We start from the raw sequence: 22,982 nt of genomic DNA on the forward strand, positions 1-22,982 counted from the left end.
CATAAATGTCAAAATTGCTGTGGGCAGAATAGAGGGATATAGTATTATCCTGATCTACTGTAGCAATTTATAGTTTTCAGGATGTGGTTTATAAGAATGCTAAATGTTCTGGAATTACAGCTGTTACTGATCAGTGATTGAGCCAGATTTGTGTTATTGCACCATGTTCTTGCTTGTACCTAGAGAGCAGTAAAGCCTCAATATAATAAAAAGCACCTGCATTTTAAATGAAATTTCAATTGAAAAACTTAACAGCCCTTCAAATTGCAGAATTTAACGCAGCCCAGTAAAGCTTAAATAACACTTTGCCTCCACAGGCTGAGGGTTTTGCATTCAAGGTGACTTGATTGTGTCGCATGGTGAAATTATTTACAATTAAGGAATTTCTCTGGAGGGCTGCAGAGTATTTGCTGTTCCACAACACCTATGCAGGCATATGGTCGGTCTTTTTCAGTATTCATGGAGGCTCCTGAACCTTTATGATAATTGAATCAGTTAGAGTGCTGAGTGGAGCAAGCATAAAACCTGTTAACCTAAAGGTCAGATCTGTGCATTGTTTATTTATCAGTAGGTGAAAGAGCTAAATCGGCAGCTTCTGTCACAGTCACAGTAAAAAATCACCTATAATATTAACAGGGAGTAGATAAATTGCAAAAAATGGATTAGAATTATAAACAGAATGAACTAAAATATTGAATATATAATGAGAGTTGCAGAAGAGGTTTACTGAGCTGTAAAATGTGCAGCTTTGTTATGACTTTTATAGGTTGTAATTAGTAGCTGGTGCTCTAGAAAAATATCAGCAAAAGCTAGAACTATGGTTCTAAACTGTTACATGGTCTTACATTTTCTCTCCAGGATAACAGTATTCAATGTAATATCATTGAGAGATCGGTTTTGTTGTTTTTAATAAGCAACCTGTCGTTGAAATGGGATCCATATACATTTAGCAGAGTCCTTTAAATAGTTGGGCCTACATTCTTAAGGGGAATAGAATATTCAATTAATCTGAACCTCTTTTGTCCTTTGAGCCTTGTAGTTTCCTTTAAGTAGTTAATAATTGCTAGGTTGGCCTTTCATAAAAAAAAAAAGCCCCAAAATTGTGTTTATCCCCCGCTTTTTTTTTTTATTACAGAGCCTGGTCCTATAGACCCACCACTACTTTTGAATTTTAAATCTAGGGAAACAGTCATCATCTGGCAGCATCCATCAAAGCCAAATGGCAACATCATTCATTACAACATTTACCAAAATGGCCAACTGCATGCTACAGTGCCAGGAACCCAGTCTAATTGCACCATACATCATTTGCGTCCTTATACTGCCTATCAGTTTCAAGTAGAAGGCTGCACCTCTAAAGGATGCTCCCTTTCACCCAAGGCCGCAGCTATACAGACTCTCCCAGATGCACCTGAAGAGATCCCTGCTCCAGAGCTGTATTCAGACACGCCAACATCTGTGCTTATATCATGGCAACCCCCTGTTCACCCAAATGGTTTGGTGGAAAACTTTACAATAGAAAGGAGGGCTAAAGGAACAGAACAAGTGTCCACTCTCATGACTCTACCTCATAATCATGCCATGAGCTATGTTGACCAGAGTGCTGCTCTTAGCCCTTGGAAGAAGTTTGAGTACAGAATACTGGTGAGCACCCTTAATGGAGGCACTAACAGCAGCGCTTGGTCAGAAGTTACCACCAGACCATCAAGACCTGCTGGTGTTCAGCCACCTGATGTGGAGGTGTTGGGACCAGATTTGGTTAAGGTAGGTTTAATTTGTTTTGTCTCACAATTTGTACATGTTTTCCCGGTAAGAATGTGTATTTGACAGAGACAACTACTGGCTGAACTAACTAATTTTATTGCTGTGGGGGGTAGATAAATATTAGCATCTGGCCTTTGGGTTAAAACTGTCTTTGATTTGGTTTCAGTTTTCTTCAAAGTCTGCATCCCCATATTATGTTGACACTTTCATTTTTCTCATACACCTGAAATATTTGGAATATCACAATGGGATATTTAGTTTTCATCGCCTAGTCAGACTAAAATAGACCAGAAAATGAATTACAAAAAACCCACAAAACTCTGAAGACTTCATTAAAATACTAATAAAGTTACAAGTTATAAATATTTAAACTTTTTATAACAAATTATCAAAGGTCCTTTTTCTAAGGAAAAGGAAGTAAAAGGCTCAGGAAGTAAAAATAACAGCATGAGTCCTCTGATTTAGGCAAGAGGAGCCTTACAGGACTAGCTAGGAAGTTTTCAATTATTCACATTGTTCAGTTGGGAATGAGCTCTAGAGGACAGGATAACTACCATTGTTTTGGCTTGCATACAAACTTCATTCAAGGGAAATTAGTGTAACCAAACAAGAGGGATTTTTGTAGCTTAGAAGCCTCTTTGTGTAAATACACACATGCTTCCATGGATTCAGTCTTGTACTAATGCCAAAAGTATTGGTATAGTAGCTTGCTCACTAGAGCACAAAACAAAGGACATTTGCATAAGACTGAAGTTCATCTGTTAGAATTATTATTTTTGTTTAAAATGTATTTTGTTTCAAAAGGTAAATATAAAGTGGAGTTACCCAGGCAGCATAAATAGTTTGAGGATATGAATTTAAGTGCTAATTTTTTTCATTCTTCATCCACAATATGAAACTTTGATATAAGTTACACTCTTTTAAACAATGAAACTTGAGCTCTCTAAACTTTATTTGAATGTCTACAGCATTACATGTTACCATCCACATTAATATCAAGAATACAGTGGTTATCATAAGAATTAATAATGATTGACCACTAGTAATTGTAACGTATTGCCAGACTGTCTGTTGGGAATTTGAGCTACATACTTTCAGGTGACTTCAGAGGCAACTGTGTACTTTTTTTAGGCACATCTTAGTGACCAACACAATTCATAACAAACCATCCTTTCATGGATTTGCCAGGAACAGGAACAATAACATGGAGTAAAATCTACAGTACAGACAATGGCCCTAGTTCAGCAAATTATTTAAGCACTTGCCTAATGAGCAGTCACATTGACTTTAGTCTATATAACAGTAAAGGAAGTCACTGCTTGCCTTCGATGCTGTATCCAAGGTCATAAAGTTTTACTCCTTTTACATATGGAATTTCTTTTCCATTAGGTGTTAACATACTCAATCCTAATTTAAAAAAAACTTATCACATTATTCTTGATCCTGTACTTGATTTTTCCTTGGGATCTAGGATACACATTCATTAGTAATTGGATCTTCCTCTGTTTCAAATCCAAAATATCAGGGATCCACCATTCCTAAAAAACAGTTAGCTCAATTCTCTCTTTTGAGACCAAGTTTGATAGCACAATCCTGCATTTCATTCTGTAATAATTCAGTTTCAATATAAGAATACTTTATCAGATTTTGCTGTCTGATTAGAGAGTTCAGTTGGGTATTTTTACCTTCTTGTTTCCCTAGTCTCTCATTAACTTTCTCAGCCTTTTAAGGTCTATGTTGTACAGCCTTCTGTATGAGCTGGACATATTTTGTGCCAATTGCTGCTATAGCAGTCTCAGGCTTTCTTTTTCTCCTTGTGGGTCTATTGAATCTTCCATTTCAGTGAGAAGTGCAGGAGTGGGGTTTGTTTACTATTAGATCCCAGTTGTGCTGTTCCCTGTCCTTTAAATCATTATCTCAAATGTAGTAGGTCTAACTATGAAAAATAATTAATAAAAGGTAAAATTTCATTGAGAAAGATGAAACTTCTTTGTGTATATCTTTTCAAATACACCCATGTGTGTGAAATATCTCTCTTACTCCATCAGAGTAATGTGACTATTACACTGTACTAGTACTGTGGTGAATTCCTCTGAAACTGGTCGTCTTTTGTATTAAATTCTGTTGAATTTAGGCAAGTGGAATAGTTAAGGTAAAACAACAAAAGTTTTCCACATACAACAGGACAGAGTAATTCAAAATCTGCTAATTCATACTGGGTGTATTTCTTAGCTGAAACATTGCCTTACTTCTGTTCTCTAAAGAGTACAGTCAAAACTTTTAAGGACAGAAAGGGTTTATCACAGTATTGCCAAAAGAAATGAAGCAAAATTGTATAATTAGATACTTGAAAAGCATACTGCAGTAAATAATTCAAGAGAGATTGGACACAGCTAATGTTGCTTACACAAAGAACAGTAGATTCATTACTAGCCAGCTATCTAATTTAAGGCCAAATCCTGCACCAACTGAAATAAAAGACTACATTTAATAGCTACTCATTTCTGCTAGCATTTAGCATTTTAACACATTTCTGTAATTGGTTAGAGGTGGACTGAATCTATACAGTTTATAAGCCTACAGTTGTCAAAGTCAGACATCCAAAGTTACCATGGGATTGCTGTCTGAGATACCCAAGGACTTCTTGCTCTTTGCTCCCCTTTAGAGAAGCAAATTGCCTGAATGTGGGTGGGGAGGAGGAGGCAGAGATGTAGTTCTGCCCTTTCCCACCCCCAGCGGGGCCAGCACACCAGAAGCTCTGCCTGTTAAATTCTATAGAACTTTCATGTAAGAGTGGTGAGGTTCTGAGGCCGCTCCATGGCCATTACTGTAGCACTGAGGCCACATCATTTCCATATGGAGGGAGAAGAAGGAGAAAAAACAAAGGAGTAGCTGATCCTCTAGCTTCCCCTTTCTACACCTGCACTTTGGCATGAAGTTGACCTCTGCACCCCTTACATATCCTCACACCATTTTCACTGCCAGGTGCACAGGCATGGAGGTTGCTTCAGGACTTGTCCCTCAATGATTGAAATTTATTCTGAAAAGAGGTAGGATGAATCTGGCTCAGATGACTTTATATTGGTAATGTTTAAATTCCTGTTAGTCTCAGTGAGGTGGCTCTGTAAACTGAGTCACAAAACCTTCATGAATACAGCACCTGCTTAGTGCTCAAAACATGCTTGTGCTGCACAAGACTCTTGTCATATTAAATATCTACAGTGGCAACTCTTACGTGAAGAGTGGAAAATATGCAATCTCTTCAGGAGTGAACCAGTGTGAGACTTTAATTACCTCTTGCCCTAGAGAGAGCTGTCCTTCCAGGATAGAGCTGAAGGGATTGTGGAAGGGCACTGTGGGAAAGGTTATATTGAGAGGCTCTTTCACCAAGCCAGGGATGTGAATCAATAGAGGCTTTCAGTTGTCAATGCAACCAATCCCTAAACCATGAGCGCAAATATTTACTTAAACTGGAAAAAAAGAGAATTTATTATGAAGAGAAACATATTTCCATTCCTTTATTTAGTCATAAAATCAATATAAATGATTTTGTGATGTGAAGAATTCAAAGCGCTGTAGCAAGAGTACTCACTGAAGTATACAGCTTATTTTCTTAGACATAAGCCCTCACTCTACAAGGAGAAAAAATGTCAGCACAGCATCCACTGTCTCGGTATAAACGCTTCTGATGCTGTATGTAGGGTGACCAGATGTCCTGATTTTATAGGGACAGTCCTGATTTTTGGGTCTTTTTCTTATATAGGCTCCTATTACCCCCTACTCCCTGTCCTGAATTTTCACAGTTGCTGTCTGGTCACCCTAGTTGTATGTGGTCCTTTTTATAGTAATTTTAATCAGAATGGCCTGGTGTCTCCCAATACCTTTCAGCTTGCTTTCATTTCTGCAGAAAAAAGTGTAACATTGCTGATAATTTTTAAACCACTCATTTCTGTGACACCTGCATGATATTCTTTAATATTTGCTGAATTGATAATGTTCATGGCAGCAGAGTATACTGAGCAATAAACTGCTTTTGTGGCTGATTAAATGCCAAAGTGACGTGGAGATATGCAGCAACTGCAAAAGTCGTTTATTTAGTGTATTCCAATGCCGTGAACATTATTCCTGTTACACAAGATTTGCTATACCCTGATTTACAGAAGTAGAAAAGAAATTGGTTATTTTCTTGTGACGGTTGCAAGTGCTGCATGCCTCATTCTCACACTTCACGCTGGTATGACATTGCAGAGTGTATTTAGGTTGATCAATTTGAGAAGAGGCTAGTTTACATAGTGAATAATTGTTTAAGTGAGTACTCAGTGTAGATAAAGAATTAAGAGACTGGACACATTGAACTAGATTCACCATTTTTGTTAAATGATGCTTTCTTACACTAGACTTCACCCATCTAACTTGCAGTAGGCAGGTGCTGTTTCTACTACTGCCCTAACTTGGGGTTTACAACTGGGGAGGACAGCTTTAATCCCCACCAGAAGATCCACAGGAGACCTGCAAGTAGAGGCCTCTGTGGCAATGTACTGGATAAGTAGATGCCTGGGTATCCTGAACGTACTCCCTCCTGTACCAATGCCACTTGCAGGTCTGCTCACAGAGAAGTTGCAACCATTTTCCACCGCTGTAGCCGCCATCTTGGAGAGCTTTCTGGCTCAATCTAAAAGGTGGCCTGGACCCTCTACTTTGCCTGGTCCATTATGTCAAAGGGAAGGAATAATGCTACATTTTTCCACAACACACATATATATATATATATATATATATATATATATATATATATATACACACACCAGGGGTCGGCAACCTCTGGCACATGACTTGCCAGGGTAAGCAACCTGGCGGGCCAGGACAGTTTGTTTACCTGCCGCGTCTGTAGAGGTTGCCGACCCCTGATATATACATTTCCTTACATTCAGATTAGATCTCAGATGCCAAATGCAGAATGAGGAGAACAATAAACTATTCTGATGTCATCTATCATCTTTTTTTCTATATTCTGTGTATAGTAACTGCTAAAAATACATTTCCTCCTTTGGTAGTGATGGCCCTCTAGCATCTGACAGTGGTTCATTTTGCCCCCCTCCCCCTTGCAGAGCTTACCTCAAGTATTTCCCTGTAGCTGTTCTGAAGGAAGGAAGGGTGTAATCTTTCTTAATTCATCTTATAGTCCTTGTTCATTATTTTCCCCAGAGTTCTGTCTCCTCTCTCTCAGCCCCACTGCCACCCTTTTCCGCACACTGGAAGGAGCTGCAACTAAGAAGGCTGATGCCCTCCAGTTGAGACTGAATAGTGAGCGCACTGGGCCTGCCATCGAGGAAGCAATCTCCATCTTTCCCTTGCAGCCGGATGACCCTTCTTTACTACATAGTGTGACACATTTTTTAAGTGCTCGCTTTCTCAAGGCTGACTACTAAGTTGCATGCATACAATTAAACAAAAAGAGAAACAATCATCGTAATTGTTACCCCAACTCCACTCTTCACTTGAACATGAGAAGCAGAAAATTTAGTGGTCTCTTAACCTACAAACAGGCTATTAGTAAAAGACCTGGAAATGAGGATCTCAATTAAATCAAATGGTTGCTATTCAGAAGTACACTTAGACCAATTATAGAGTTGGTCCGGTTACAGCTGGCCAAGATAAGTGAAAGAAAAGATATTTTCCATATCCACATATCATGGAGTTACAATTGCATTATGGGGCAGCCTGGTGTCTGGCTCTGAGACCCCCACCGTCCCTCCCTTGCTGGGGCCATTGCTGTAAAGGGCTAAGAGAGGTCCATTGAAAGGGATTACAGGAAGAAAGCTGGCTCCTGTGGCTGGCCATGGAGCAGTGGAAAAGAGACCTAAGGGGAGAGTCTTCTGGGTCCCTGCAGCCTGCTTTGGGATAACTTTGTTAGTGCTACTTTGTGAGTTTTGTGTTTTGAAGAATAAAACTGTGCTCTGAAGAAAGGGTGTGAACACTTTGGGGCATGGCGTTCGTCCTTGCTAGGCAGGGGACACAGGCCAGCAGCCTACACTCCAGATTCTCACAGGAGTAAGATCAGAATAATGCAATTATCTCAAAATATTAAAGTTACATAGCACCAATATCTTCCACTGCAGTGATTCTCCAGTGTTTTACTTCTCGGATCACTTTGTGCTAGATAAAACCTCTCATGGCCCCACCCCCCATCCCTCTTAAGACCCGGTCTACCACTGCTTCATTCTCAAATTGCTTCATCCTGCAGACGGCTGCAAAGGTCTCTACAGAGCACCACTGGGCTAAGGAGAGTACTAATCACCTGGTATCTACCCTTGTGTATTACTGGGTTAAAAGGAGATGCAACCAGAAGACCTACAGACTTCATCTTGGGGGGGCGGGGGGGAACCTATGGCTCTTTTCCAGTTTTACACAGGTGTGCCCTGTGCTTTGGGGAAACTGTTAAAGAGCAATCAATCCTTGTGTGAAGATTGCCTTGTAATGTTGCTAAGGTCAGTGAGACCTTGGTTTATTTGCCATATAAGTGCTGCTTGAGCAAGTTGAGCTCCTGTAACACCCCTAGGAGCAGCCTTAACCTGCACACCTGAGATTTTCCTGCATTTCAGGGTTGTGATTTCCTGCACAGCTTGCTGATTTGGGGCATGCCATGCAGTGGAGTGACTTGAAAAAACTAATCAGAACCTCATCAGCATATCCCCGTGCATTGAACAATATCAATGAAAAAGTTTCAGGTTCTGCAATAGTTACATAGGCTCATACAGAAATGTTATTTCCATTTACCCAGTATTCAGTGCAAGTGCTTCTCAAACCATTTCTACTAGCAAGTGATGGTTGCAGGCTTGATCCTGCTGCCCTCTTGTATTTGTAACTCTGATTGACGTGGGTGAAAATTGCGCATGCATGAGAATTGCAGGAAATACATAAAAATGTGACAATTAAATGGTTGGGGTTTTTTTAAAAAAAAGTATGGCTGTATCGCTGTACATATAGAAATATAATGGATTTTATTGGAGTAGGTTTATGGACTGGCTGATTAGCCCCTCTGAACTAAATACATCTTGTCCATCACAGCAATCCATTTCTCTCCTTTAATCATATTATTGGAAGTGGAATAGTAGAGCCGGATCATTGAACCCGAGCAATAGAGTAATTTCAAACAAATAAGAACTTCAGAGTGTTGTTCTGTCTTTGCAACTCTTGCTAATTACCAGAGAGATATGCAGGTTACTGAATGTCCTGTATTCTCACTCTTGGCCTATACCAGGAATCAGGATCTATTCCAACTCCTGACACAATCCCAGTTTAGTTTTCTTTTAAATCAGGCAATAATCTACAGTGAAGTAGACTTCCTGGCCATATTTGTTTTGGGGAGGTAACATAATCCAGTGGCTAGAACACAGGAGCAGAAGCTGGGTTCTATTTGCCTATGTCTTACTATGTGATATTGGGTAAAACACTCAATCTCTTTTTGATTTGGTTGATTCATCTATAAAATAAGGATAATAACTTAACCTTTCTAATTTACTTTGGGGTTTACAGTGTAAAGCTCTCAATAGTGTATCTGTTATGGTCATGCTCATCAATGAGAGTGAGACTAGTGTAAAGCAAAAAATGTGGTTGAGTACTTCTTTTGAAACTCTTTTCAGAATTAAATTGAAATGTTCGGACTGCTGTCAAAAAGAAAAGCTTTCTGAGGTTATGTTTAATGGGGAGAAAGTGGCTAATTTCGGTCTCTTTAAATTTTGTGGTGGAGAAAATATGGTGCTTTGATCTTTAAATGACAGCTTCCAGTGTCATTACATTGAATCAGTTAATCTCTCCCAGTAGTTACCTTGTTCTGGCTTCCTCATCTGCACCCTCTTTCATGGCCTCAATGTTGAGCTTCAGATCAATGAACAAACTGCTACTGTTTCCAACAGAGACTGTCTCGTGAGCCCTTCTGGTTTCATGCACTGCCAAGTTCTGACCTCAAATCTGGCAGATTCAGGATAAAGAGGAGAGAAGGTCCAGTTGTGCCGCAATGAATTTAAACCAGGCTGACTCTGCCATCTTTATTTACATTGCATAGGCCAATCAGTCACTTGACCTTGTCCTTGACTTGTCATTGAAGTGTATAGGCTACCACTTTTTATGACAGAAAAGTTTGCCTGAAGTGGCATTGGATTGTATATCCTGCTCCATCCTTCTTTCCAGGTGACATCTGAAGTTCAAGGCAGGTCAGCTCCCCGATACATATGAGCATCATCTCAAGTTTAAATCACCCCTTGCTATTCCATCTTGATTTTAGATAGACCGACAACCCTAGCAATAAATAAAACACTGAGTCCACAAAGTTCAGAGGGAACCATGCCAAGTGAGACCTGGACTCTACTTTGTTTTTCATGCTGCTGAGTACTAACATCATTGTGCCTGGTTTGCAATGTTTCATTCTCTATGCAATTTGCATGACAAGATAAAATACCTACTGTAATTTAGGCAGGGGCAGAATCTCATTCATGTTTGTACAGCCCCCAGCACAGCGTCAGTGCACAACACATAATACAGAATAATATCTGAGAGTCCTTTCAAGTTTCAATATATAGCACACTGTCAGTGTGAGATTCAGATGCTGAAGAGTCAGAGGAGCAGCAGTGGTACTGCATGTGCTGATAACTTCCCATCCCCCTAGATGGTGTTACATAGCGCTGTACGTTTTATTTAATGAATTTTATTGTATGCTGCTAAAGAACTTAAGTATCCAAAGTTCAGCAGTGACACACTAGCATGAGTCTCGCCTGCACCAGAGCCAGTCTCCTGGTAACCCACTGAGCACAGCTGACCCTGATCGAAGCGATCGGATTGATTGCACCATCTGATTGGCTGAAGGAGTTAGCAGGCTGATCTCAGGCTCAACAGCAGCAGCAGTCCAGTGGCTGCTCAGTGCCTGCAGCTCCAACCCCAGCCTGTTCCTGCTCCAGCCCCCAGCTCCTTCCTGACTTCTGACTCCCCAGCTCAGACCCTCAGCTCCATCTGCTGACTGCAACTGCAGTGAACTCTTCAGCTTAGGCTTTGGTTTCTGACTCCCAACTCCGATCCTCTACTAAGCCTTCTGACTGCGACTCCGGATAACCCTTCAGCTTAGCTTTGGTCTCTGTCTCCCAGCTACAACCTTTGACTTTGCTCCAGGACCCGCCTCATCTGGATTCAGCTTTAACTGATAGGCCAGACTGCCCAGGACTTGGTCACTGACTCATAAATCACCTCAGGAAATAAGCAAAATCAGTACAAGTTGAACATTTTGAGGCAACTTTGAGGGTAATCCTCAAAGTGCCCCCAAACATATCGCATACAGTACTTCTGTTAGAAGTCCTCTTCCGTTAAACAGCCCAGACTAGTCAGTCCTTTGAGAGCTCTCTTAAGACAGTTAAGGTTTAACTGTGCTAATGATTCAAAATAAAATACTTGAACTAAGGTCTTACTCAGTCCTTATTTAGGCAGAACTCAAAGTGAAATCCAAACTTCAGGACTGGGCCCTATATTAGTTACAAAATATAAGTATGGCTGTGGAAACATGATTTTCCAAAGTGGGTCAGACCAGTGGGCCACTGAGTCTAGTATGCTGCCTCCTTCCGTGACAAATATGAGTCTCCCATGGAAAGTGGCCCCCTCCTCCCCTCCTCACACATTCACAATGTATCAGGTCAGCTGTGCTGAATTGTTCATGCACAATGAGGTGGGAAGAAATGTTCCTTCCTGGATCTGGGAAATTACAACACAAAATACACTAGCCTGGCTGTTTTCTATCTACATTTTAAAATGAAACCTGCAAGCTTTATATTACCCATGCTCCTATACTTTTTAAACACAGGGAGAAAGTACATCAGCTCCTCCAAAAAGAGATTTTGCTCTTTTGCATAAAGGAAGGTGATAGTAATATATCTTTCTAGCAGATGAACTAGGAAAGATGCAAAATCTTCTTCTACCTTCTGCTACCTGCTAGCATTGTTTTCCGTGTGATGTCTTCATTTCCTTAATCATATGTAAGGAATGACAGAAATCTGAATAGCACACTTGAAACCTAGCCAGAGTAAAACCTTTTCTTTGTTGACATGGGTAAGCTTGTTTGTGTTCTCATAAATCAAGACTGCCCTGTTTATAATTCTGTGTTTAATAATATTCCAGAATTTGTTATCAAAGATCTTCAGCTGTCTTCAAAATTCTGCTGCCAAGATCCTTGCAAATATCAAGGCTCAAGCGTTCCTCCTGTTCTTAAGATCTAACATTAGTTACTCCCTGGTGGTATTCCAGATCCTTTCAAAAACACGCTATGAATCCAGCTCCTTTGTACTCGGGGCATGTGTTAGTATGTGGAGTCACCATTTTAGAGGGACTCAGTTTTGAGACTGGAAAGAATTAGGGAGCAGGTCGCTCAATTGATCAGCACCTCCACTAAAATATTTTCGTATGATTGTATTATAAAACAATATTATTTTGTTTGTTTATTTTGTAACACACACAGCTTGACCTGGTTGTTCTCCATTCATATTTTCTAAGGCTCAGGCCTTAGCTTTGCCAAGTATGGGTGAAGGAAAGGCAATGGAGGCACTAAGCCACTTTTCTGCCTCCCCCTATTCTGGAGCTGCATTGGGTTGAATTGGCTTCTGGCACAAACTAGAACAGTCACAGAGCTAGTCTAGTTTACACCTTGAGGGTCCCCATGTAGAAGGAGATGATAGTGCTGAGCCAGCCAGGCCAACTTCACACCACTGGGAGAATCCTAACAGGGGAATCTACAGTTTCCTCTTGAGGGCAGCTTTAAGTCCACTTTGTACTGTTGCAGTGGCACAAAGAGGATTTAATCTGGACCTAGGGCCCACTGTATGTATTATCCCTACCTGGTTGACACGTCTGTGAACTCACAGCACAATCTAGCTCCCATTGGAGTCAGCTAGTTCAACGGGAGTTGGATCAGACCTGCAGACTGGATATGGACAAGTCTATATCAAGGTACTAATTAATCAGGCAAACATAAACATTATTCACACTGAAAGTTGAGTAAGACTGCAAGAAAAATAGGGTTTTGTTTAAATTTGTTGTCTTGGAAAGACCAATTTATACGTAAAGCGATAGATGTAATATGCAAAGCAACATATACATATAGTAACAATACATATTATTGTAACTTATTACTGAAAAATAAAAACATATTAATGGTATGGGTGGATGTTTTCTTAGCATGCCCTGATAGGTAAAATGATGAGCTTTTACTGATAACAACATATAATAGCAGAATATGGTACACATATATACCACCCAGTACATTACAATACAAGAGTGAGAGGGAGTGTGTGTGTGTGTGTGTATATATATTGTGACAAAGTTCCTCCTCTATCTTGGTGGGTCCTGCGCTTATTGGCGGATTTTCTTGCCTCAGAGATTCACCATGTGCGTTGGGGAACAGCCCAGAGACTTTCCCCTCTGGAAGAACCCACAGTCCAGGTCAATTGGGAGGTTTGGGGGGAACCCAGGCCCACCCTCTACTCCGGGTTCCAGCCCAGGGCCCTGTGGACTGCAGCTGTCTATAGTGCCTCCTGTAACTGCTGCATGACAGCTACAACTCCCTGGGCTACTTCCCCATGGCCTCCTCCAAACACCTTCCTTATTCTCACCACAGGACCTTCCTCCTGATGTCTGATAACGCTTGTGCTCCTCAGTCCTCCAGCAACACACCCTCTCACTCTCAGCTCCTTGCGCCTCCTGCTCCCAGCTCCTCACACTCGCCCCACAAACTGAAGTGAGCTCCTTTTAAAACCCAGGAGCCCAGATTAGCCTGCCTTAATTGATTCTAGCAGCTTCTTCTTAATTGGCTCCAGATGTCCTAATTAGCCTGCCTGCCTTAACTGGTTCTAGCAGGTTCCTGATTACTCTAGTGCAGCCCCTGCTCTGGTCACTCAGGGAACAGAAAACTACTCATACAGTGACCAGTATATTTACCCTCTACCAGATTCCTATACCCCACTGGTCTGGGTCTGTCACAATATATATATACAGTCGTTAAGACCACATTACAGTAGTATCTGAGTATCTTGCAGTCTTCCCTATATTTATTCACACCAATCCTATGAGGTAGGGAAGTATTATCCCATTTGACAGATGGGAGCTGATTTAAGCTACAGAGTGATTAAAGAGTAGATTTTTAAAAGCAAAAATGGCATATAAACACCTACTGTCCCTTTGAAATTTAATGGACAGTAAGTGCTTATCTGCAGTTCATGCCTTTGAAAATCTACCCCAAGTGACTGGCCTACAGTCACATGTGTAGTCTGCAGCCAAGCTGGGAACTGAACCCAAGTCTCTTGAGTCCCAGATTTTTCTCTCTAAAGGAAGAAAGAACATCCTATTGTCACCGTTGTGCCCATTTTAATTATGTTATTTCTGTGTTGCCATTGCCAATAGATTGAATTCTAAGAACGCCTTTATTTTCTCAGGTCTCTTGGAAACCTCCTCTCATACCGAATGGAGAAATGCTTAGCTATGAGATCCGCATGCCTGATCCTCGAATTACCATCACCAGCAACATTTCATCAATGCAAAACCATGTGGTGACGAACCTGATCCCTTTCACAAATTACTCAGTCACTATACTAGCTTGTTCTGGAGGCAACGGCTTCCTGGGAGGCTGCACAGAGAGTTTACCTACACATGTGACTACCCAGCCAACAATTCCTCAGGGCATTAGCCCCTTGTCTGTGACTCCAATAAGTGAATCATTTATTGCTATTTCCTGGCAACTGCCCTCTAGGCCCAATGGACCACACTTGAGGTAAGGTATAGCAATATGTAACTTAAGGGTGGGTGACACCGGGTGACACATCGCAGGACTTCTGGAAATGTGCACACCCAGGAAATGGAATTCCATGCCTCTGTTGATCCATGGGGTAAATATACTTCAGCGTTTAATTCACAAATGGGACCAGAGGCTATCCTCGGCTTACCTAGATCCAGCCCAGAGAATTGCCAGCTTCGTGGCATGCTCTCCCACTTTTTTCAGACCCTGTGGAAGCCCCTCGCTGAGATTCAGGATCCATGGTGTGGCTGCAGGGCAAGCAGAATTTTCCTATATTCTCAGGCACTCAGCCAGCGGGGCAAACTATTTTGAGTTATTGCTGTCTGAGTCGGCATTAATTTGTACAGGTTCTACCTCTGCACTGTGGAAATCCAGCTGAAACACCACAGTAAAGAGGGGAATGCATTGTAGCTGTCAGAGCACTGTCATCCAAGAGGCTAGAATGAAACAGCAGGAGGGCAGGATACAATGCAAACCCAGCTCTAACACATATAGCCCTGAACTGCCTATGCCTCCTGGGATCCATGCAGATCTCAGGGGAGTCAGAGGTTTTGTGGGCTGAAACAGCTGCCAGTTTTTAGTGGTGGTTTAGGGGAACAGGCCACCACTTGGGGAAGAATTAGGAGAAAACTCTGAGAGTATAAACTCAGGGAGCCCCCAGTTCCTATGCAGGTTAGTCCTACACAGGGGAAGACGGGGCTATTTATAATTTGGTGAGATGAAATGTTCTTCAAAATTGAAGATTATTTTGTGTTTGGTTCATGGTGGTGTATATGATAAATAGATTGTGGATGAGTGGAGGAGAAAAGAAGCAGCAAGATTCCTGGGAGCTTCAGAGCGGGGCAAGACAGAAGTGGGTTGATCAGAGGAAGGCAGGCAGGACTGTTCCTTGAAAGATGGGGAAGAACCCCCTTCGGTGTGATCTTGTCCTGGGAGCTGGACAGGAGTACATGCAGGGTTGGATATTGACTTGAATCCGTGCTTTGCCATTTATAAAATAAATGAAATCGACATCCTTCATTCACGTGGCGTAGGGCATCACACAGACTTGTCCATGCATTGAGGCATTCGATATTTTACTTTACACCTAGCACACTTTTACAGGCGTGTATTATTGTACCGCAGCAGCATCCACAGCTTCCTTCCTGTTTTTCTTAATGCTTAATTAGAGCACACTACTGCTGAATGAATCCTATTGCATCAAGATATTTGAAACCTTTGAAAAGCAATGTACATTTCTCTGAAGTCAACAACATGACCATTTTACCATTGATGACTGAAGTAATTCAACATGAGCTACAGCTGCAAACTTCATTTCCTTCATGGTGTGCCATGCTGCTCTCAACCAGAAACACCACTAAAGCAGCTGCTCAGTACGGCATGATGGAGAAAGAAGTCTGCAGCAGCAGCAGCTGCCAGGGAGTGTGATTTACACTCCATCACCATCCAACGTTCAAAAAGATGTTGATGTTTCTTATGATTTGTCTTTGAATTATCTTGAACAGAATTTGCCAGGACTTTATTTAATAAAATTGTTATATTTTGTTTTTGGATTCCCAAACATTGATAACCCTTGATGCAAAAGTTGTTCTTTGGGTATGAAGTCATCAGAACATTTTGGTGAAATTACAACTTAATTAAGTTTTATTAATTACTCCAGTTAAACTCCCAGATACTATAGTGATGGGTGCTTTTGAAATGTGTGATATACTGTACCTCATTCACTCAGAAAAGACCAGGCTTGGATAACCTAAAATGAATCTTAAATGTCGTCTCACAAACTGCAAACTCTGCAACAAGCCCTGGCTAGATGCAGAGAAGGCATTTGACTCAATAAAATGGTCATACCATTAAAAACTCTGATTCTTTCTTTCAAATGAAAGCAGGATGAAACACTTCATTATCCATTTTCAAGGTATATTGGTAATTGAATGTTTTAAACCTGGAAATATTAAAAAGTTTATCTGAGAAACTTTACAGCTGTAAAAACAAAATAACGTGTGGCTTTAAAAAATACAACAAACAATCCCCCTCCCCCCAATTTTTGTGTAATAACATTAGTTGAGATAATCCCGGTGTTCTGCTTGTCTTTTGTGTTAGATATGAGCTCCTGAGACGTAAAATCCGGCAACCACTTGCATCAAATCCCCCTGAAGATTTAAATCTGTGGCACAATATTTACTCAGGAACTCAGTGGTTTTATGAAGATAAGGGTCTTAGCAGGTGAGATTACAAAAACTATAAAAAAACAAATGCTGGCATTTTGTATAGTGCATGTTCAATAGTTCAAAGTGTTCCTTGTGTCTTTATGTTGTGAACATATTAATTGTGTAATGAAACATTTTCTGTCATCTTGGCATTAACCATTCTGACATGCATGGGTTTATTTTTATTTTGTCGCTCTTGAATCTCGCACATAGTATCTTGCTGTAAAAATTCAAGTGAAATTGACTATATGAAGTGAATTTTGAGCTTTGATCTGTTCATACAGTCAAACCATTTACATTCACTGTAAATCACGGTGTTGGCACATCACGCGCAAGCTGAGTGAATGGTTGAGAAGTTCTATTTCGGATGGATTAAAGCTTGGTGTCAGAGCATTATTTTTCAATCAGTTTTTTAAATTGCCAACATTGATTATTGTCTCAATATTTCCAAACTCAGCAACAGATATTTAAAGCATTCCTAGTTCTAACTTAATTACAGCTTTGTGGTGACTACCTCAGTAGTCTATACTTATGTCACGGAGCCGTGCGATCTGGTCTATCCCCCAACCTGTAACCAGTCCTTTGGGAGTGACCCTTTTAGTGTGCCAGCCCCCAACGGTCTACACAGTTCTGCTGGGGCAGGCCCGCAGCCTCTACAACTCTGAAACTGTCTTTAGATGGCAGAGATACTTGTTTCTCTCCATAGCTCCTTGCAGGATATCCAGCCAAGCCAGAGCCCTGTGGGAGGTTTGTGTTGTACCCTTCCAGTGTGCAATGCACTTAGTAAATATTTGCAGCAACACAAGGCAGCTTTTTCCCAAACAAGATAATTTATTAATCACCTGAGATACAGAATCTTAAATCATTAGATTAGCCTAGAGAAGCAAAGATTAAGACAGAGACATCCTGCCAAGCTGATGTAAAATCCATCTTGGCTCTCTCTCTGGGTAGGTCTACTCATGCGGTGGTGTGTAGGGCAGTGGTTCTCAAAGCTGGTCCGCCGCTTGTTCAGGGAAAGCCCCTGGCGGTCCGGGCCGGTTTGTTTACCTGCCACGTCCGCAGGTTCGGCCGATTGCGGCTCCCACTGGGCGCAGTTCACTGCTCCAGGCCAATGGGGGCTGCGGGAAGCGGCACAGGCTGAGGGATGTGCTCGGCTATGCTGCAAGACTGAGCCATGTTTTAAACATCTGAAGACCGTTGCATTTTAATAGGTTCCCTCAGTAGGTTCATTTGTAGTGTGTATAGCACCAAAGAAGCCAACATTATGGCCCTGACTCTTCAAAGATAGTGGGGCTCTGCCTGCATCACTCTTTATGTACAAGAGCACTGTAACTTCCAAGGAAGTAGTATGGAACATGTGGCAATGAGAGGCAACTAGTCGGAGGGACACAAAGGAGCACCAGCGAAAGGGTGCGTGACCCCCCCCCACGTGACTCCTCCCTGCCCCGTTCCTCACATGACTCCTCCCTATCCCGCTCCCCACGTGACACACACACACACACACACCCCGCGTGGCCGGAGGCTGCCTGGGAGAGTGCAGCAGCTGCGTGCCGCACCAGGCACCATGGCTGGAAGAGGAGAGACTCTGGCCCTGCCTCTTCCCTTCCAACTCTGGCCCTGCCCCTTCATCTCCCTGGCTGCCGGCCTTGCTCCCTGCCCCAGCATTTTGGGGAGGGTCATGGGGCCCTTCGCGCGCCCCCCTCCACACACACACAGTCGCCATTGCAAGTGACTGAAATATTGGGGAGAGTAATTAGAATGCACTTAGGGTGACCAGAGGGCAAGTGTGAAAAATCGGGACGGGGTGGGGTAGTAATAGGTGCCTATATAAGAAAAAGCCCCCAAAATCGGGACTGTCCCTATAAAATCGGGACATCTGGTCACCCTAAATGCACTGATAGTAGCAGATGTTGCACCAGCTTTTCAAAAGTGCTCATCACCACAACTAGGGTCAGATTTTCAAAATAGCTCAGCTTTCATTTGGGCACCTAAATGAAATACATTTTCAAAAGGTCTCAGCACCCACTAGCACCCCTGCTTTTCAATAGGAGCTGCTGAGGGCTCAGCTCTTTTGAAAATGAGGCTATTTATTTAGGTGCCTAAATGAGAGTTGGTGAATGCCAAGGTGTTTTCAAAATCTGGCCTGGTATCTGTATTAAATAACATGACACAGTAGAGAAAAAGAGCACAGGAAATTCATATTTTTCCAATGCAGCCTCCACATATTGCGTATTTACTGTATGTTCCACTATCATGTTGATAGAAGTATATTTCATAGTGATGTTACTAAAATCAAGGGTTGGATTAGAGTATCCTATCTTTTTCTGATTATGCAGATTTTAATTGTTTTCTTGTTTTTATAATACAAATAACCGATTACAAAATCCTACGTGTATATATATTGACATACCTTTTGAACAGCAGAAGAAACTATGGTGTGATAGTTATTTCCTCTATTAAATATACATTTGGCTTCTTACAATACCTCATGCATACGCTGAATATGTCAGAGTACAGTTCTGGAAGAAATTATGAACTGGGTTTGCAATCTTAGTCGCTAGCCCCTGGCCCAGATCTTCAAAAGTATTTAGGTGCCTAACTCCCACTGATTTCTTTGTTATGTTTTGGGAGGGTTATTGCAGGACAGCGGGTGTATGAAGAATAGCTATCACAAGCGAGATTCTGGAATTTGACATTGAATTTCCGAAAAGGGGGGGGAGGGAGAAGCCTCATTGGATTAAATTTGGATCCAAACTTTGGCAATTTGCCATTGCTGTAATTACATCCTGAATTGAGTAATAATGTCACACCACCCCAGAAATAATAAATATAAGGAAATGAAATATAGTATTTTGTATTTGTTAGCATGTTAGTGTTAGCCAAGTCTTTCTACCAAACACACAACGATTCTATTATAGATTTTGTATATGCTGAAATAATGCAACAAGGTAGCTTTTGAGAAAAAGCAAGCTTTGTTTGACACAGCTGGAAGGTCAATGCTAAATGTTTTGTATGTCTGTGATAAAATACATATTTTCTTCTTTTGTAATTATTATTTTTAAAATGTCTTAGGTACACAACATACGAGTATAAACTCATAGTACACAATGAGGTAGGATATGCATCAAGTGAGGAAGTGATTGCTACTACGTTAGCAGGATTTCCGGAGAAGGGGAGTAGCCTCACTGTGCGAACTCTTAATCATACGGCTATAGAAGTGGAATGGTCAAAACCAAGTAAGTGGACTTAGTATTTATTACGTTAATTAAATATTAACCTGTCATCAGTTATGGTGATCTGCATTGCACTGTCAGGAAACAAAATCCTTATCTTGATCAACTGTTGCACTCACTGTCTCTGAAAGGGCCCTAACGGAAGCGGAAAGAACATGGAAGTCACATTTCTTTTTACTATACATTATTTTAATGAGGGGTGGGGAAAAAGAGAGAATTTAAGCCTGTGGAGGTTCTTTAAAACCTATAAAGAAAGAGTACACAATGTTCTGTTATCTTTGTGTATATTTTCATCCCTTTGTATGAGGATTTACACATTCCTTCAGGATGAGTGAAAATCTGTCTGTCTACTTATTCACTTATGTTCTGCCTCTTAACATGAAGACCTACCATTACAGTAGTGGTAAACTTCATGCCTTACATGCAAATGATTTTGTAAGGACTGACTGGCGATGCTCAATAAATACAGGCTCTTTGTTTTATAATTGCATGCCTGAAGTAAGCATGCTTATAAAACCTGACAAACGTAATAGATCTGAAGCAGCTCACTGAAGTTTCATTACCTTAGTAATCTGAACCTCTGACCTTCTACATGTAGGTAATGCAATCTGGTTTTATTTTCATTCATACTTAAAAAATTTCCCAGGTATCTGTTTGTGAATGCAAAGGTTAAACATCAAGTGAGGGTCATTAATAGAAAGCCTTGTTGCATTATCATCTTATTTCATTGCTAAATATGTTACACTACGCAGATTAACTATTCTGTCTCCCTATAATGTTTCTTATTTTTGTAATATTCATTTTTAAATCATTCTCTTGGTTTGTCAGAACCTAGGAAGACGTGAAGATAACTTGCCCTGATATCCTTCTATTAGACTCTAACAATAGAGTAATTAGAGGGAAAATATACTGAGAATGACTGGCTTTTAGGGACATAGGGCCTGATCCTACACCACTGAAATCAATGCAAATGGAAGCAGGATCAGGCCCTTAATTATGAACTTCTGCCACCAAACAATGTGTAATCTGAAAACATCTTTGTCTTCAACTTTTGATGATGTCGTCATTTTATATCTCAGCAGGCTAGGTTGTGTTCACCTGGAAGAGCTATTGATATTTTGCCACTATCCTTCACTACAATGCAGTGTATCATAAAGTGACATGTTCCATTTAAAGCAATATATATCAGGGCTAGTCAAAATGTTTTTTTTTAGTTTGCCAGCTGTGGAAATGGAGTGTTGTGGCTGATCTGAAGTTGCACTGTTTACCATTGATAAGATAATTGCTTCCCCCCAAGTCACTAAATGAGAGAAGGTTTCAGGAAATTTACAGGAGGTACATGGAATCCCCAGTTTCATAGCTAACCCTGTACAATGAATGTTCCTTTGTCTTGCAGCTAGTGATAGTGTACTTGGTTCGGAAGCATAGACCTGTCTTTCTAACATCAGAGAAACATGTTAGTATTGGGGACAAGACACAATTCAGAGAGAAATATGGCTTATAAATGCATCTGTAGGAAAACAGCTTTATTGCATATATATACCCAGCATAAGATCAGCCATACTGGGTCAAACCAAAGGTCCATCTAGCCCAGTATCCTGTCTTCCGATAGTGGCCAATTTCCAAGTGCCCCAGAGGGAATGAACAGAACAGGTAATCATCAACTGATCCATTCCCTGTCGCTCATTCCCAGATTCTGGCAATCAGAGGCTAGGGACACCATCCCTGCCCATCCTGGCTAATAGCCATTGATGGACCTATCCTCCATGAATTTATCTAGTTCTTTTTTGAACCCTGTTATAGTCTTGGCCTTCATGACATCCTCTGGCAAAGAGTTCCACAGGTTGACTGCTGCTATGTTAATGGTCTAAATACTAAAGGCCAGATTCTCATTTATACTAAAGCCCCTTTCCACCTCTCTAGCAATGTAAAGGAGCCTTAAAATGCACATAAATTACATTCACACCCACTTTAAGGTGACTGTGCACTGCCAGAGTGATGTGAAGGGGATTTGGGTAAATAAGACTTAAGCCCTGTATCTTAAATTAGTACCACAGGAGAGCCTGATTCTGCTCCCCTCACTCACCCCCTCTGTGAGGCTAGGCATAAAGCCTATGCACAACTTGAGTAGCAAATTTCACCTATTAATTAGTACCTTATTCCACAGGGAGTCCTATTAATTTTGATGGGGCTATTTGCAGAGAAATATACTAGTATATACCAGTATAAGTAAAGATGCAAAATCAAGCAATGAAGGGTTGGGGCAAGTATGGAAGAATACTGTTATTTCTATTTATATGGGGGCAATTTCTGAAGAATACTGTAGTGTTTTTAATAAGGGTAGATATCAAGGAACATTGTTTAGTTGGCAAAACAAATTCCATTGATAAGAACATGTATTTTCCATTTAATAACAGAAATCTACTGAATGTGTCCCCTTTAATCTCCCAGACATTTATTGATGTTTCTTTCTTTCCCAGAACTGCAAGATTTGCAAGGAGATGTTGAATATTATATCCTCTTCTGGAACTCCACTACGTATAACAATTCTCTGAGCATCCAGGCCAATGTAAACTATGCTGTCATTGGCGACTTGCATCCCAACACAGAGTATCAGGTTTTTGTTCAAGTTTTCAATGGCGTCCACAGCATCAACAGTGAAGTGGTGCACGTGACTACTTCAGATGGAGGTTGGTTCGTCCTGAAAGCAGCTTGGCTTAAAATCTGAGAATGAAATTGATTGATTTTTGTTTGGGTTGAGATCAGTCATCCTTTCATTATAAAAATTTCCGGTATAAAAGGAAAAAGGGCTAAAACGCTAAAATGCTTAAGTGCTAGTTGTCATCAAGTGGCAGATCAATAAAATGTCCCACTGAGACAGAAGCACAAAGCTCTAATAGCGGATATTAACCCAGTTTGTTCTCATCTTCCTTTGTGTACTACGATCTATGTACA

General features: G+C 41.0%; 1 protein-coding gene across 1 annotated transcript in view; it reads left to right on the forward strand.

The window, feature by feature from the left end:
- USH2A (usherin) overlaps positions 1 to 22,982 on the forward strand; it is a 578,278-nt gene that overhangs the window by 400,811 nt on the left and 154,485 nt on the right. Inside the window, exons 40-44 of the mRNA XM_065401740.1 lie at positions 1,136 to 1,764; positions 14,229 to 14,563; positions 16,688 to 16,810; positions 19,867 to 20,030; positions 22,508 to 22,717. Of these exons, the coding sequence (XP_065257812.1) occupies positions 1,136 to 1,764; positions 14,229 to 14,563; positions 16,688 to 16,810; positions 19,867 to 20,030; positions 22,508 to 22,717 (1,461 nt within the window). The remainder of the gene's footprint in view (positions 1 to 1,135; positions 1,765 to 14,228; positions 14,564 to 16,687; positions 16,811 to 19,866; positions 20,031 to 22,507; positions 22,718 to 22,982) is intronic.

The sequence above is a fragment of the Emys orbicularis genome, chromosome 3, assembly GCF_028017835.1.
Source record: "Emys orbicularis isolate rEmyOrb1 chromosome 3, rEmyOrb1.hap1, whole genome shotgun sequence".
NCBI classification, from domain to species: Eukaryota; Metazoa; Chordata; order Testudines; family Emydidae; genus Emys; species Emys orbicularis.